This window comes from Grus americana, chromosome 3 (assembly GCF_028858705.1).
Source record: "Grus americana isolate bGruAme1 chromosome 3, bGruAme1.mat, whole genome shotgun sequence".
Taxonomy (NCBI): Eukaryota; Metazoa; Chordata; class Aves; order Gruiformes; family Gruidae; genus Grus; species Grus americana.
This window is the reverse complement of record NC_072854.1, coordinates 27,965,433-27,977,508: the sequence shown is the minus strand read 5'-3', so window position 1 is coordinate 27,977,508 and position 12,076 is coordinate 27,965,433. Positions and strand designations below refer to the sequence as shown.

At 40.3% G+C, this 12,076-nt stretch overlaps 1 protein-coding gene across 6 annotated transcripts in view; it reads left to right on the top strand.

Annotated features, from left to right (window-relative positions):
* RAB23 (RAB23, member RAS oncogene family) overlaps window positions 1-12,076 on the top strand; it is a 46,325-nt gene that overhangs the window by 23,785 nt on the left and 10,464 nt on the right. For 3 of the 6 annotated variants that reach the window (XR_008576728.1, XR_008576727.1, XM_054822961.1), the window contains exons 1-3: window positions 5,288-5,452; window positions 7,122-7,323; window positions 8,170-8,255. Coding sequence is in view for 4 of the 6 variants with exons in the window: in XM_054822961.1 (XP_054678936.1) it covers window positions 7,169-7,323; window positions 8,170-8,255 (241 nt within the window). In the remaining 2 variants the exon portion in view is untranslated. Of the gene's footprint in view, window positions 1-5,281; window positions 5,453-6,005; window positions 6,151-7,121; window positions 7,324-8,169; window positions 8,256-12,076 lie in introns of those variants that run through there. The other 3 variants (XM_054822963.1, XM_054822960.1, XM_054822962.1) reach the window with 3 other exon arrangements.

Here is a 12,076-nt window from a genome sequence, read left to right as displayed (position 1 = left end):
CAGGTGCCTAAATGTAACACTGTGAACTTGAAACTTATTTCTGTCACTCCAAATTCTGGAAATTCAGATGTAATGCTCCAATCAACAACATTCCCTGAAAAGAAAGTAAAAAGAAGCCTATAGTTTGCTTGACTATAGTTAAGCACTGTGTTGTCCAATATACTTCATATCCTGCCAAATTTAAATAAAGGAATGAATTACTAATAAAAAAATCTGACTGCTAAGCCTTCTGATCATCATTTAGACAGTTCTCTTCAGCTACCTGCAGCGGCAAATTTTAATCAGAAGGATGTTTGGTTTGTTTTCTTATCCCCCAAATAAATTTCTACTTCTGGCACTCCTCATTTTGGCCCCTGGTCATTAAAATTTTGATTTGGAGATCCATCACATGAAAGATTGATAAGCAGTATTCAGAACCTGCTTTTCCAGGGGAATGTGGTGCTAATGCCATAGCAAATATTTAACTTCATGCTCTTTATTGCTAATTTTGACTCAGTTCCTCCCTCCTTTGCTATCCATGTCTTCACACCTTTGTCGTCTGTCAACTGTTAAATAAGCATTTTCTGTGCTACCAGGAAATACTTTCAAACGATTACCCAATTTGGGTTAATATCTTCATTTCCTTCTCATTTGGTGGCAGATCTCTCTTTCTCAAGCAGCCATTGTATTTCATTCACCGGATACATATTTAAAGTAGAAAAAGCAGGAAGAGAAGCAAGTCCATTACTGCAAACAACTCAGCTAATATCAGTTTATCAGAAACTCTGAATGCAACAACTTTAAACACTTCTGGCATTTTCTTTGGGCAAATGCATTTCCAGATGAAGTAAGCTATAGCAAATACTAAAACTATGCATGATTCTTCAATACTTATAACTGAATTATCTAATATTTAGTGTTTCAGTCCTGATGTTGTCCTCAAATATTTCCATTTCTCTTCTCTTTACATTTTTATTACTCAAAAACCATAGAGCACACAGTTCAAGTATTCTGATATTTTTATCAATCTCTATAGAGTTAACAGAAATAACTGTATTTAGAATTTCTACTTTGTCATTGTTTGACATATTGTTTGTACCTGATAATTCAACAGCATCGCTGAATATGTTGGTTGAAATTAGCTGAAAGCACTGCTGCCAGCAACTTATCTTGGTTTATTTATTTTATTTACACTTAAGCATGGAAACTATTCCCTTCAGCATGAGAAACGTCTTCAGAACTGTTAACATCTCAAGGCTCATTAACTTCTACTCATAGATCACATTTGGTTTGGGCATATTTAAGATTTAAATAACAATGCATTAATAACTGCAGTCATAAACATTAGTATGCTCAGAATTACAAAAATAGCCATAAAAATACTTCAGTGCAACACATCTTTCTTACTTTCTCTGACCTCGTTGACATAGCCCCAACCCTGGGATTACAAAATGACAATGTCAGGCTGTATCATATGATCATCAGTTTCAAAAAATACAAAAAGAATATACTCAAAATTCATATTTTGATGTTTGTGAAGTATATAAAAATTAAAATTGAATATGATACATTAATGAAAAGTATGAAAATTAAAAATAAATGACAATAAAAAATGGTATAGCTTCTAAGAACTTTTTTTGCCTGTTTTTCCATTTAGATGCCAAGCAAAACTGGATTATTTGTAGAACAAATTTTTAGTGTCAAAAATGCAAGCAAATATTGATTAAAAAATGGGACTTTATATTTCACAGATAGGCTTTATGTAAAAAAAAACCTCATAGCTACTGACACTTTTACACTGTGGCATTCAAGTGGATGGTTTTTTTCATACCTAGATATTCCTGTGATTGGATTGTGTATTATTTTCCAACTTTCAGCATATGTTCTGTTTAATGAAAGAAAGAAAACATAAAACTGCTATGAGAAGACACTATATTGGGTGTGATGCGTAAGCTTGTAATCTAATGAAAAGCTTGGGATCATTTTTATTTTAGGCTACTCAGATGATTCTTTACAGGCATTGTTTGGAAAATTAGTTCTTCTGATACTATAGAGAGGAAAATACATAAAATCTACAAAAATAAGTGATAACGAGAAATAGTAGGTTGGAAGAAAATGGTAAGTCAGAATTGCAAATTTGCAAGGCTCTTAGTAATGGGAGAGAGAGAGAAAAGAATAATGAAGAATATCAGTGGCAGCAGATTTGAGAGGTGAAGCTTGGCTTCCAACTCAAACCTTTCAAAACGTCCAGATGGTTTGTGTCTATGAGTCTGAGTTGCTGAATTGTGGAGAAGCATTTTTTTTGGCAAGTGGTAACCTCATCTCTTTGTCAAGAGGTGGAGTACAGAGGAGAGAGAGCCTGGGACAGGGAATCACTGCAGCTCATTGCATGCCTTGCTACAGCAAGGTCCACTGTCACCCCTCTAAGTTTAGGAGCTTGTGGGAACTGGGGATCTTAGTCATCCACTCAAAGGAGCGCATCACAGTTCACTTGTGTCTCTGACACTGTAGGTTCTACTTCAGCTGTATGATCTTACTCTTAATGACTTATTAGCATGCAGTTCAGCTCCTAGATATTCTATACGAGCAACTACATTAAAATCCAACTTCAAAAGGATTTAATACAGTAAAATATAAACATATATAAATGGAGATATTTTCATCACATTAACAAAAATATAGTGACTAAAAGTCCAGCATGCAGCATATTTTCACAGAAAACAAATTATATCAAGAAGTTGCTCTCTCTTTTTGGTTTTTTTTTTTTTTTCCAGGATTACATTGGCCACAATGCATATATTGTGTGGAAAAAACAGGACATGCAGCAGATGCATTGAACTGGCTCACTGAGAGATTTCAAAATGTAGCTGTGATTATGGATATCAGCAACTAGAGTGACTCTAATGGGACTCCCAAGGACTCTTGGTGAAAGATTATTTAACATTTTTATTGATTAATTAGACAACAATATTCATTTAAAGCTTGCTGTTAGCAAACATATGACTTCAATAAAGGACGGCATTACTTTCCTGTTATAGATCAATTTGATTTGCCTTGCAGTCAAACAAAATAATTTCATTGTAGCTAACTGCACCATAATACATCCGGAAAAAAAAAAGAATATGGGCTATATGCTTACATTAAAAAAATGCCTTGGAAGGCAGTAATCACAGGAGACTGTACAGAAAACTGTCTGAATGGGAGACCTTGGAGAACAGGTATGGCAAAAGGGATTAGCATGACCCTTTGGGCTTCTGTAAATGGGAATACAAAGTAGAAGGTAAGAAGTTGCCTTACCTCTGCACATCTAATTTGGTATAATATGCTTCCTAATTTGGTGTATCTGCTTACAACATCAAAATATGGGGAAGTGTTCAAAGGAGTATCACAGAAAGTACTCTAGATGCTGAAGAGTTAGCCTTACAATAGGTGTCTCATGGGGCTTGGGATATCCTGTTTGTCAAACAGAAGTTTCATGGCTGATTTCATTAGTGCGTCCTGATACCTGCAAATGGAAAAGATTAGGTGCTAGTCAGTCACCATGAAAAGATGTAGTAAGATCCAGTGACTAGAATTTTAATTTAGACAAATTGAAGAGAGATACAATTTTTTAGTTGCAACCAAGTCATGCTGCTGGCTGATCTCATCACAAGTCATCGAATCACATATATGCTAAAGCCTTGAAATCTGTGAATGCATCAGTTCATTCTTCTCTTTCCTTTGTGGGACATGATATGAAAAGTTTCCTGAATTGCTCTCAATATACCCATAAGACATGCTGGAATGGTTTAGCCTCGCTGAATTATTGGGGTTTCACAACGAAATATCTGCACATCACCAGTATGACAGACAGGTCATAGTACATGTTCTAGCCTTATACTTCATAAAAGCTTTACCCAATATATGGATTTTAAAGAACAGGAAATTAGAAACCGAAATTATTTACAGCAGTCATTAACTTACTGCCTAAATTAGGGCACTTAGGATATATCTCCTCTTCTAATCTTATACAGCTGTGGCCAGAGGCTCCCTTTCCAGTCAAGGGAGGGAACTGAGGGAGTGGTTCACCTGGGCTACTTGACAGCCATCTGCAGGTGAACCATACCATACAAATGTTTACAATATAGGCATTAGGTGAGATGAATCCCAGCCATGTGCCTCAAGTCTCCCACGGTGAAACTTGGGAAGTGCAATAAGGTGCACTTCTGATGTAATAACTTTGGTATTAGGCAGGTAACAAATTTTTGTTAGAGCTAATGGGAGGGCTCTCTAATTCAAGGCCTTTTGGCACACACAAGCTCTGGCATCAGGCAGACTCTGAGACTAGCAGCCAGGGTCAGCATTAACAAAAGGACAAATTTCAGAATAAAAACCATGCATAAAATTTAACTATTCTTTTGAGGTGTAGCTGCAAAATGCGCTAATCCAAAAGGTATTTATTTAGGCACAGGCAACACCAATTGGCTCTAGAGGGAAGACATAGCCTTGGGAAGCATGGGACAGGGATAAAAAGACCTCAGTTGTGCAAGGCAGCTTTCAGCAACCTGAACTTGTAATACCCGAGTGTTCCTCGGCCATACTTGAGCAGCAGGAGTGCTAGGAGGCACTAAGAGCAGCCACCCCAGCCAACAACTGGGCTTTGCAATAGGAAGAGAGAAAGGGATTTTAAGGCAGGGGACACCTTTTATCAGTCTAACTTTCAAAAATAACCCACAACAGAACATCTTCAGATCTTAAGGCTATCACATCTATTATGCTAAACCCCATCTTTTATAAAAAATGTGGGAGCTGGCTGACCATGTGCCACGGTGACGGACTGAGACCAGGCACAGTTACACCTTGGTTAAAAAAAAAAAAAAAGGGTACTACCCACAGGAACAGCCTGAGGAAAGCTAATGGATGGCCACACACAGTTTTGTTTGCCATGGAAGATGAGATGAGGAACAAAGGCCGCCAGGTGGGAGTGAAGGAGGGATGAGTGTATCTGGGGGCCGGGAAGATCAGCCTTGCCCGGGTCTTTCCTCAGGCACCCAGATGAAAACCTCTCACAGAGGCAGATCCCATCTGCCACCTCTCCCTCGCTTCTCCCCCGAGTCGGGCGGCCAACGGCCCCCGAAGCCAAACCCCACAGCAGGGGCTCCCGGCCAGCCGCCAGCCCCGCGCTTGCCCATCCCATCCCGTCCCGTACCCGTCAAGCGCCCCAGCCACCTCCCCACGCCTCCCCAGCCGGGGGCCGCGGGGGCGGAGGCAGCAGGCGGACACCTCCCCGAGCGGCGCCCCTAGTCCTGACGGCGTTTCCGGGCGGGGCAGCCGGGATGTGCGTCCGGGTTGGGTCGGCCCCAGCAAGCGGTTTCCTCTCGCTTTCCCTCCTTCTCCCTTTCCCTGCCTCCCTCCCTCCCTCGCCGTCGCTGAGGTGGAGCCGCCGCCGTGCCCTCTGAGGGAGCGCCGCCCGCCCCGCTCCTGCCGGGGGTTGGTGAGAGGGGCCGCGGGCGGGCGCGAATCGGGGCCCCGGCGGTGGTTGGGGGTGCCCCGAGGCGGGAGGGTGCCGCCGGGCTTGGCGGGGAGCGGGGCCGGGGAGGCGGTGGGGCGGGCGCCGGAGGGGCCGGGGTCGCGGGAGGGGGGCCGGGGCGGCTGGCTGAGCCTCCGCCCTCAGCGCGGCCACCGCGGCGGCGTTCCCTGCGCAGGGCCGGGAGGTGGCCGCGGGCAGCTCCTTTCCCGGAGACTACCGAACGGCTGTCTCTGCCGAGCGTAGGTCCTCGCTTAAAATGGCCATCCGGATTCCTGGGGGCCGACGTAGCGGCAGTTTTAGCGGTGCTTGCCGAATACCTGATAAAAATCCGCGTATACGAATGTGTAATGCAACCAAAGGCAGTCCAGAAACATTATCTGCCAGGGTGAGCCGGAGCGAGGGTATCGGGTAGCCCAGCTCTTCCAGCACGGGCTGCCTGTGTGTGGTGATGGGCGAGGTCTTTAAAATAGGTGTATTTTCCCCTCCTTTCAAAGGAGAGTAACCACTTACCTCTTAGGAGGAAATTTGCCGCTCTGCAGATGCGAAGCGCTACTGTGACAATATCCCAGCACAGCAAAACGTGGGGGAAACAACTTTTACGTGCGCCTCTGTTTCTTCCTCATTAAAGAAACCCACCAAAACTTGAATGAAATATTTTTACAGTAAGCCCAGTAAATTATTTTCCCTTTTTGCACACTGGAATTTTCGTTTATATAAAGAGTTCTGTGTCTGCTATAACCGCTTGCACTGTGAACTTTGTCCGTCTACTTCAGCCACTTGGTGTTTTCTTTGGTTAATTGGATGGTGTACTCCGGCTAATTAAATCAGAGAGAAATTAGGTGGCTTCCTTGCAGTGGCCGTGTGATGTGAGATTGTGGTCACACCTAATATACTTACGATACAGGCTTTTTAAATGTAAATAACTTGTGTATTGTGTGTTGATAAGATAAATTATCTAAAAGTTAAAACACTTTGAAATGTTTTAAGACAGTTGGATTATTCAATTTCTTCTTTAAAAAAAGAGTTTTGGAAAACGTGTTTTCTTCAGAATTACCCAGTAATTATATGTTTAGTGTTTTGATTCACATGCTAAAAATTAATAAGAGTGCACAAAATTTATTTGATCATGATTTTTATTGACTTCCTCAGGACACATTTAGACAACTTCATAAGAACTGGAGTAAGGGATATAATCACAGAATGGTACAGGTTTATGTCTTCAAAGCATCAATGTTGGTGTTAGGTGACGATATCTGAACTAGGTGTAAGAGCGCAGTGGCTGGAGTTAGAAGTTGCTGTACTTCAGACTTACGCTACGTGTGCTAGGTTGATCAGTTGAGCGTCTTGTATGTGATAGCAGTGAAACATCAGGAACGTCATCAACATATGACAATACACTTCTACAGTGGAAGGATATTTTTTATGAAGAGCTATATTAATTTCCAGTTAATAAATGGCAAATCAAAGTACAGATGGGCTAAATAACATGCCCAAGGTTGCTTAAGCAGTCTGGTAGAGCTGAAAATAAACCGTACAATCTTTGTGACTCCTAATGTGTGATTGTATTTCCTCTTGCTTTCTATTCACAGTGTTTTTATGAACATAGCTGTTTACTATTTTTTTTTTTTAACAGAATCAATAGTTTCCTGAATAAGCTAGAGAGTCACTTGGGCTGCAAAGATGCTGGAAGAAGATATGGAGGTGGCCATCAAGGTGGTGGTAGTAGGAAATGGAGCTGTTGGAAAGTCCAGTATGATTCAGCGATATTGCAAGGGGATTTTTACAAAAGACTACAAGAAAACTATTGGTGTAGATTTCCTGGAAAGACAAATCCAGTATGTATTAAACAGATGCCATACTACTGATTTTTACCTTTCCCTCTGTTTCTTTGTTCTGTTGTAATTCTGAGATTTACAAAGGCTTGAAACAAGGCTTGCTGTCTCCAAAGCACAATAAAGGGAGTTGTTTTCTCTCTCTCACAGTGGGCTAAAATTATATCGCTTTATTTTCCATACAAGGTTTAGAATTACAAATCAAAAGCAAAATAAAATTTGGAACCTCTGTCATACTAAGCTTTCTGACAAGTTTCCTTTGTATTCTACCACCTGTTGATTTTTATTATTATTATTTTTAATTTCTTGTGGAGGAAGTGGAAGTGCTTACGATAGAGTGATTACACAAATTTATTAGCCAATGTAGATTAAAATGACTGTGGAAAAAAATAATTAAATATACTATAGATTTAGTGTCTTCATGTAATATAAGCAGATAATACCCAATTAGATTTGATAAAATGGAAAATACTGTGGTAATGACAAGTAGGAAAATACTATAAATTTTGTAAGCTGATTAAAAAGACAAAAGGACCATTATTCAGGCACTTCAGTTTTGTTCTGAAGTCTATATTATTTTTCCTCATAGAGGGAAATGTAGAGGAAGAAGAAGAAAAGGAGAGGAAAATGTAACATGAATTGTCAGGAAAGAGCATGTAATGTAATTGAGGGATTACTGCCATAGCATGTTACAGAGGTGAACCATTATCAAATTAAGTTACGTTATATTTAAATGACGTTAAATTTGAACTGAATTACTCTTATATTGTAGACATAGAAGTATTTTCATGTTGTTTTGAATTGCTCTTGTTTGTTGTATTGATTACAAAACCATGTCATTTATTTCAGAGTTAATGATGAAGATGTCAGGCTAATGTTGTGGGACACTGCGGGACAAGAAGAATTTGATGCAATAACTAAGGCCTACTATAGAGGTGAAAATACTATGTTTGTTATTTGGTGGTTGTTTTGTGGGGTTTTTTTGTCTGTGCATCTCTAAGATATTTTCCTATCTCTGTGTTAAGAATTGTAGTTAGTTTGTGTGTGTGCAAAGCATTTTTAGTTCACCTTTTACAGTTCTTAAATGTTTTTCCCCTTTGTGTAAGATCCTTGCCTTAATTAAGTGTCACTTTATGCAGGACACTCAGTAGTGCCCTTTAACAAACATAGAACAAAACAAGACAAATACCTGCAATAGCCATTCAGACAATCAAATGCAAAATTATTTTTTTCCCTCTAAAAGTGTCTTCTTACTTCTGTAAGACATGTATTCATCAATGTTCCAAAAACTATGGCTGAGGCACTTAGAAGTTAATCCAAGGGAAAAAAACAATCCACCAGTCATCCCAGAAAGGTAGTTTACTAGGCACAGTGGTTCTCTTGCTAATACAGACTGCCTTGGACACATTAACACAATGGAGTAAGAAGGAAAGTGTATGTACTTCATAAAATAGAAACTATATTACTCAGTCATGTAAAGGTAGGTTATCTATTTAGCCAGTTACAAATTGCATACTTAGGCTTTCTTTCGATATAATTTAACAGGGACTGTGAAAATCTTTCCTTTTTGTTTTTTAACATCAGAGATACAAATGACTTGGCAAAGATTCCATCATTCAGTTCTTGTCAAACTAATTACCTGATGGCTGGGAAAAATCTATTACTATGGTACAAAATCTTAAAAAAAATACCTCATTTAGAGATAAAATAATAGTTATGCCGTGCTGTTTCGTTTCAGGGTGGTATAGTCCTCTGACCTTTTTATATTTCATGATTGGTTTTGGCAACTAATAGGGGGTTGGGATTTTTAATGTTTCTGGTTTTCACTCATAATTGATGATTACTGTTTCTTCGGAGAAAGATACTACTTCTCCTATTTTTTTCCTCCCCCTCTACTCTGCTCTCATGAGACTCCACCTGGAGTACTGCATCAAGCTCTGGGGCCCCCAACATAAGAAGGACACAGCTGTTGGAGTGAGTCCAGAGGAGGGCCACAAAGATGATCAGAGGGCTGGAGCACCTCTCCTGTGAGGACAGGCTGAGAGAGTTGGGATTGTTCAGCCTGAAGAAGAGAAGGCTCCGGGGAGATCTTATAGCAGCCTGCTAGTACCTACAGGGGGCCTACAGGAAGGCTGGAGAGGGACTGTTTACAAGGACAAGTAGTGACAGGACAAGGGGTAATGGCCTTAAGCTGAAGGAGGGTCGATTTAGATTAGCTGTTAGGAAGAAATTCTTTACTGTGAGGGTGGTGAGGCACTGGAACAGGTTGCCCAGAGAGGTTGTGGCTGCCCCCTCCCTGGTAGTGTTCAAGGCCAGGTTGGATGGGGCTTTGGGCAATGTGGTGTAGTGGAGGGTGTCCCTGCCCATGGCAGGGGGGTTGGAACTAAATGATCTTTGAGGTCCCTTCCAACCCAAACTATTCTATGACTCTGTGATGGATGTAGTAACAGTTCAAGCTATTAGATACAGCTCCTGTTCTACACAAGACTTTGACTCATGAAGGACAAGGGAAAGTATAAGAGCCTGGAATGAAATTTTGGTGTAGCATCATGTCTGCACGTACAATATTATAGAAGCAAAAGGTCAAGCTTACTTTGGAAAAGCAAGGATTTCATTGCCAATTATTGGTGATAAGGGGAGGACGCCTCCAAGTTAGGTAAGATAGATGTTGGCTGTTACTTCTAGATCTGCCTCTCCCACAGGTCACTGTCCCACTATCATTACACTAGGGCTTTCACTCTCTCCTGGAACCTTGTGTATTGTCAGTTCTTCAGGGATCAGCTGCTCTTCCATGGTCACATAATGACTGCTTTGGAGCCTGTTTCTGAGCCCTTCTTGTCCAGGGGCCAAATGCATTCAGCCTTGCAGAGAAAATTGGAGTGGACAGTGGATTCGTCATGTGGTTTTCTATGTACAGGTGAATATGTGCAGCTGGTGTAGCTGCATGCCCATGATCACACAATGTAAGGAGTCCAGCAGCCTAAATTCAAAGAGTTGGAGGAAGTTCTGTATGTATTTCATAATTTCTTTTTTAATATTGTATCATGTGTCTTCTTACCAGTTTCTATCCAATGGAAATAACACATTTTCTGATTGGCTAGGTACATACACAGGTGGCTGTCATTAGCAGCACCACATGTTCTGTCCATGTTACAGATGTTTCTCAGGCGGTATTTGAACACCACTTCATGCCTGCATCCTTTTTCAGCCACTACTACTGCTATCTTGAGTAGACCTTTGTTAGGTTTTTGATGGAAAACAGACACCTTGCTCATTAGTCTGTTATTCAGTTGCTGATTAGTCAAATTCTCAGGCTCCTCATTTTGTTGCATAATAGTTAGGCTTCATATTTCTCTAGCCTTCATAGCATTGCTCTAACTTGCACTTGTCATCCCTTTCAGCTGCAGTAACGATGATAAAGGGGAGGCTGCAAGACTGTCCTGGTCCAATTTGGAACAAGGCAGCCCTCTTTTTGGATGCTGTTAGTGAGACCTTACACCCTGCTAAGCCTGTTAAAGACAGCCAGGATCCACAATGGTTAGACCATCATCAGTAAACAAGAACTTCTGGAGGATGGTATCATTTGACCTTGCATTTTATCTCAGTTTAAGGTTGAAGCAGCCACCATCAATTTTGTAGTGAACATGTGGGGTTTGTCATCGCCTGAAAAAGCTGAGGCAAAGAACAGAAGAGTGAAATGAATAGGTAAAAAGCCCTGTGTGAGTCCAGTCCTGGCAAGGAATCTCTTTACACATTTTCTATTACATAGGCTTTGTACCATTATGAAAGGAGAAAATACGGTTACGGAGTCTGTGAGGATGAGATAGTCTGCTGAAGATCTTTGAGACCTACTTAGCTGACAAGCTTATGCTGTACTTCAGTCAAATACAGATGGTAGCACTACTCTCTCAGTTTTTTTCTGAATTAGTCTAGGTAGGAATATTGTATCAATGATTCTGCAGCCAGTTGGAACCTTTTTAAAATGAAGATACAGGGGTTATCAAAGTAGTAATTGCACACAAAAAAATCCAATGTCTTTTTCTTTAGTGCTTTAAAGTAACTTTATAAAACAGCTTCTTACAAAAGAACTTTGATTTAAAATGTTCATAGAGAACATCCTGGGTTTAGCTGTTATGTTCCTGTCTGACACTATCCTGTGCCTTGCTGTTGGTGTCTGTTGTTGTACACAATCTGCTGTATGACAGGTGGCGTATGACTCCGATGGAGGGGATGAGATAATGTCACTGACTCTCCTGAATACAGTCAGTGACTGCATACAGAAAGGTGTTTACATGTGTAAATCCTGGTTTTTGTCTTTTTTCTTTTTCTTTTCTCCTTAGAGCTCCTTCATGGACATTACAATTTCTTAAACTTGTTTATGTTCTCAATTTAAATATTGAGTATTTAGCAATATTCTTGGAAGATGAAAATAGTTTACATAGTAAGAACTCTGTCGTGCAGCATCTTCTGGTGAGCTCTGTGGCCGTACTAATTTCTGCACTAAACTGAAGCATACTTTCAGAAAGATTACATTTGATATTGTTTTGAATTGAGCATGAGAAGAATAGTCCTTTTGTTCTTCTCTTCTTAAATAAGCATTTTGCAGAGTTACTGGATTAGTAAATTCTGATACTTTTTCCAATCCAGTGACCAAAACCTTCAGCAGACATTTGGAAATACACAATTACATGTAGTATATATGTATAGAATTTGTCATTGTTGATACACAGGTATATCTTTTGATGAGATTCATTTA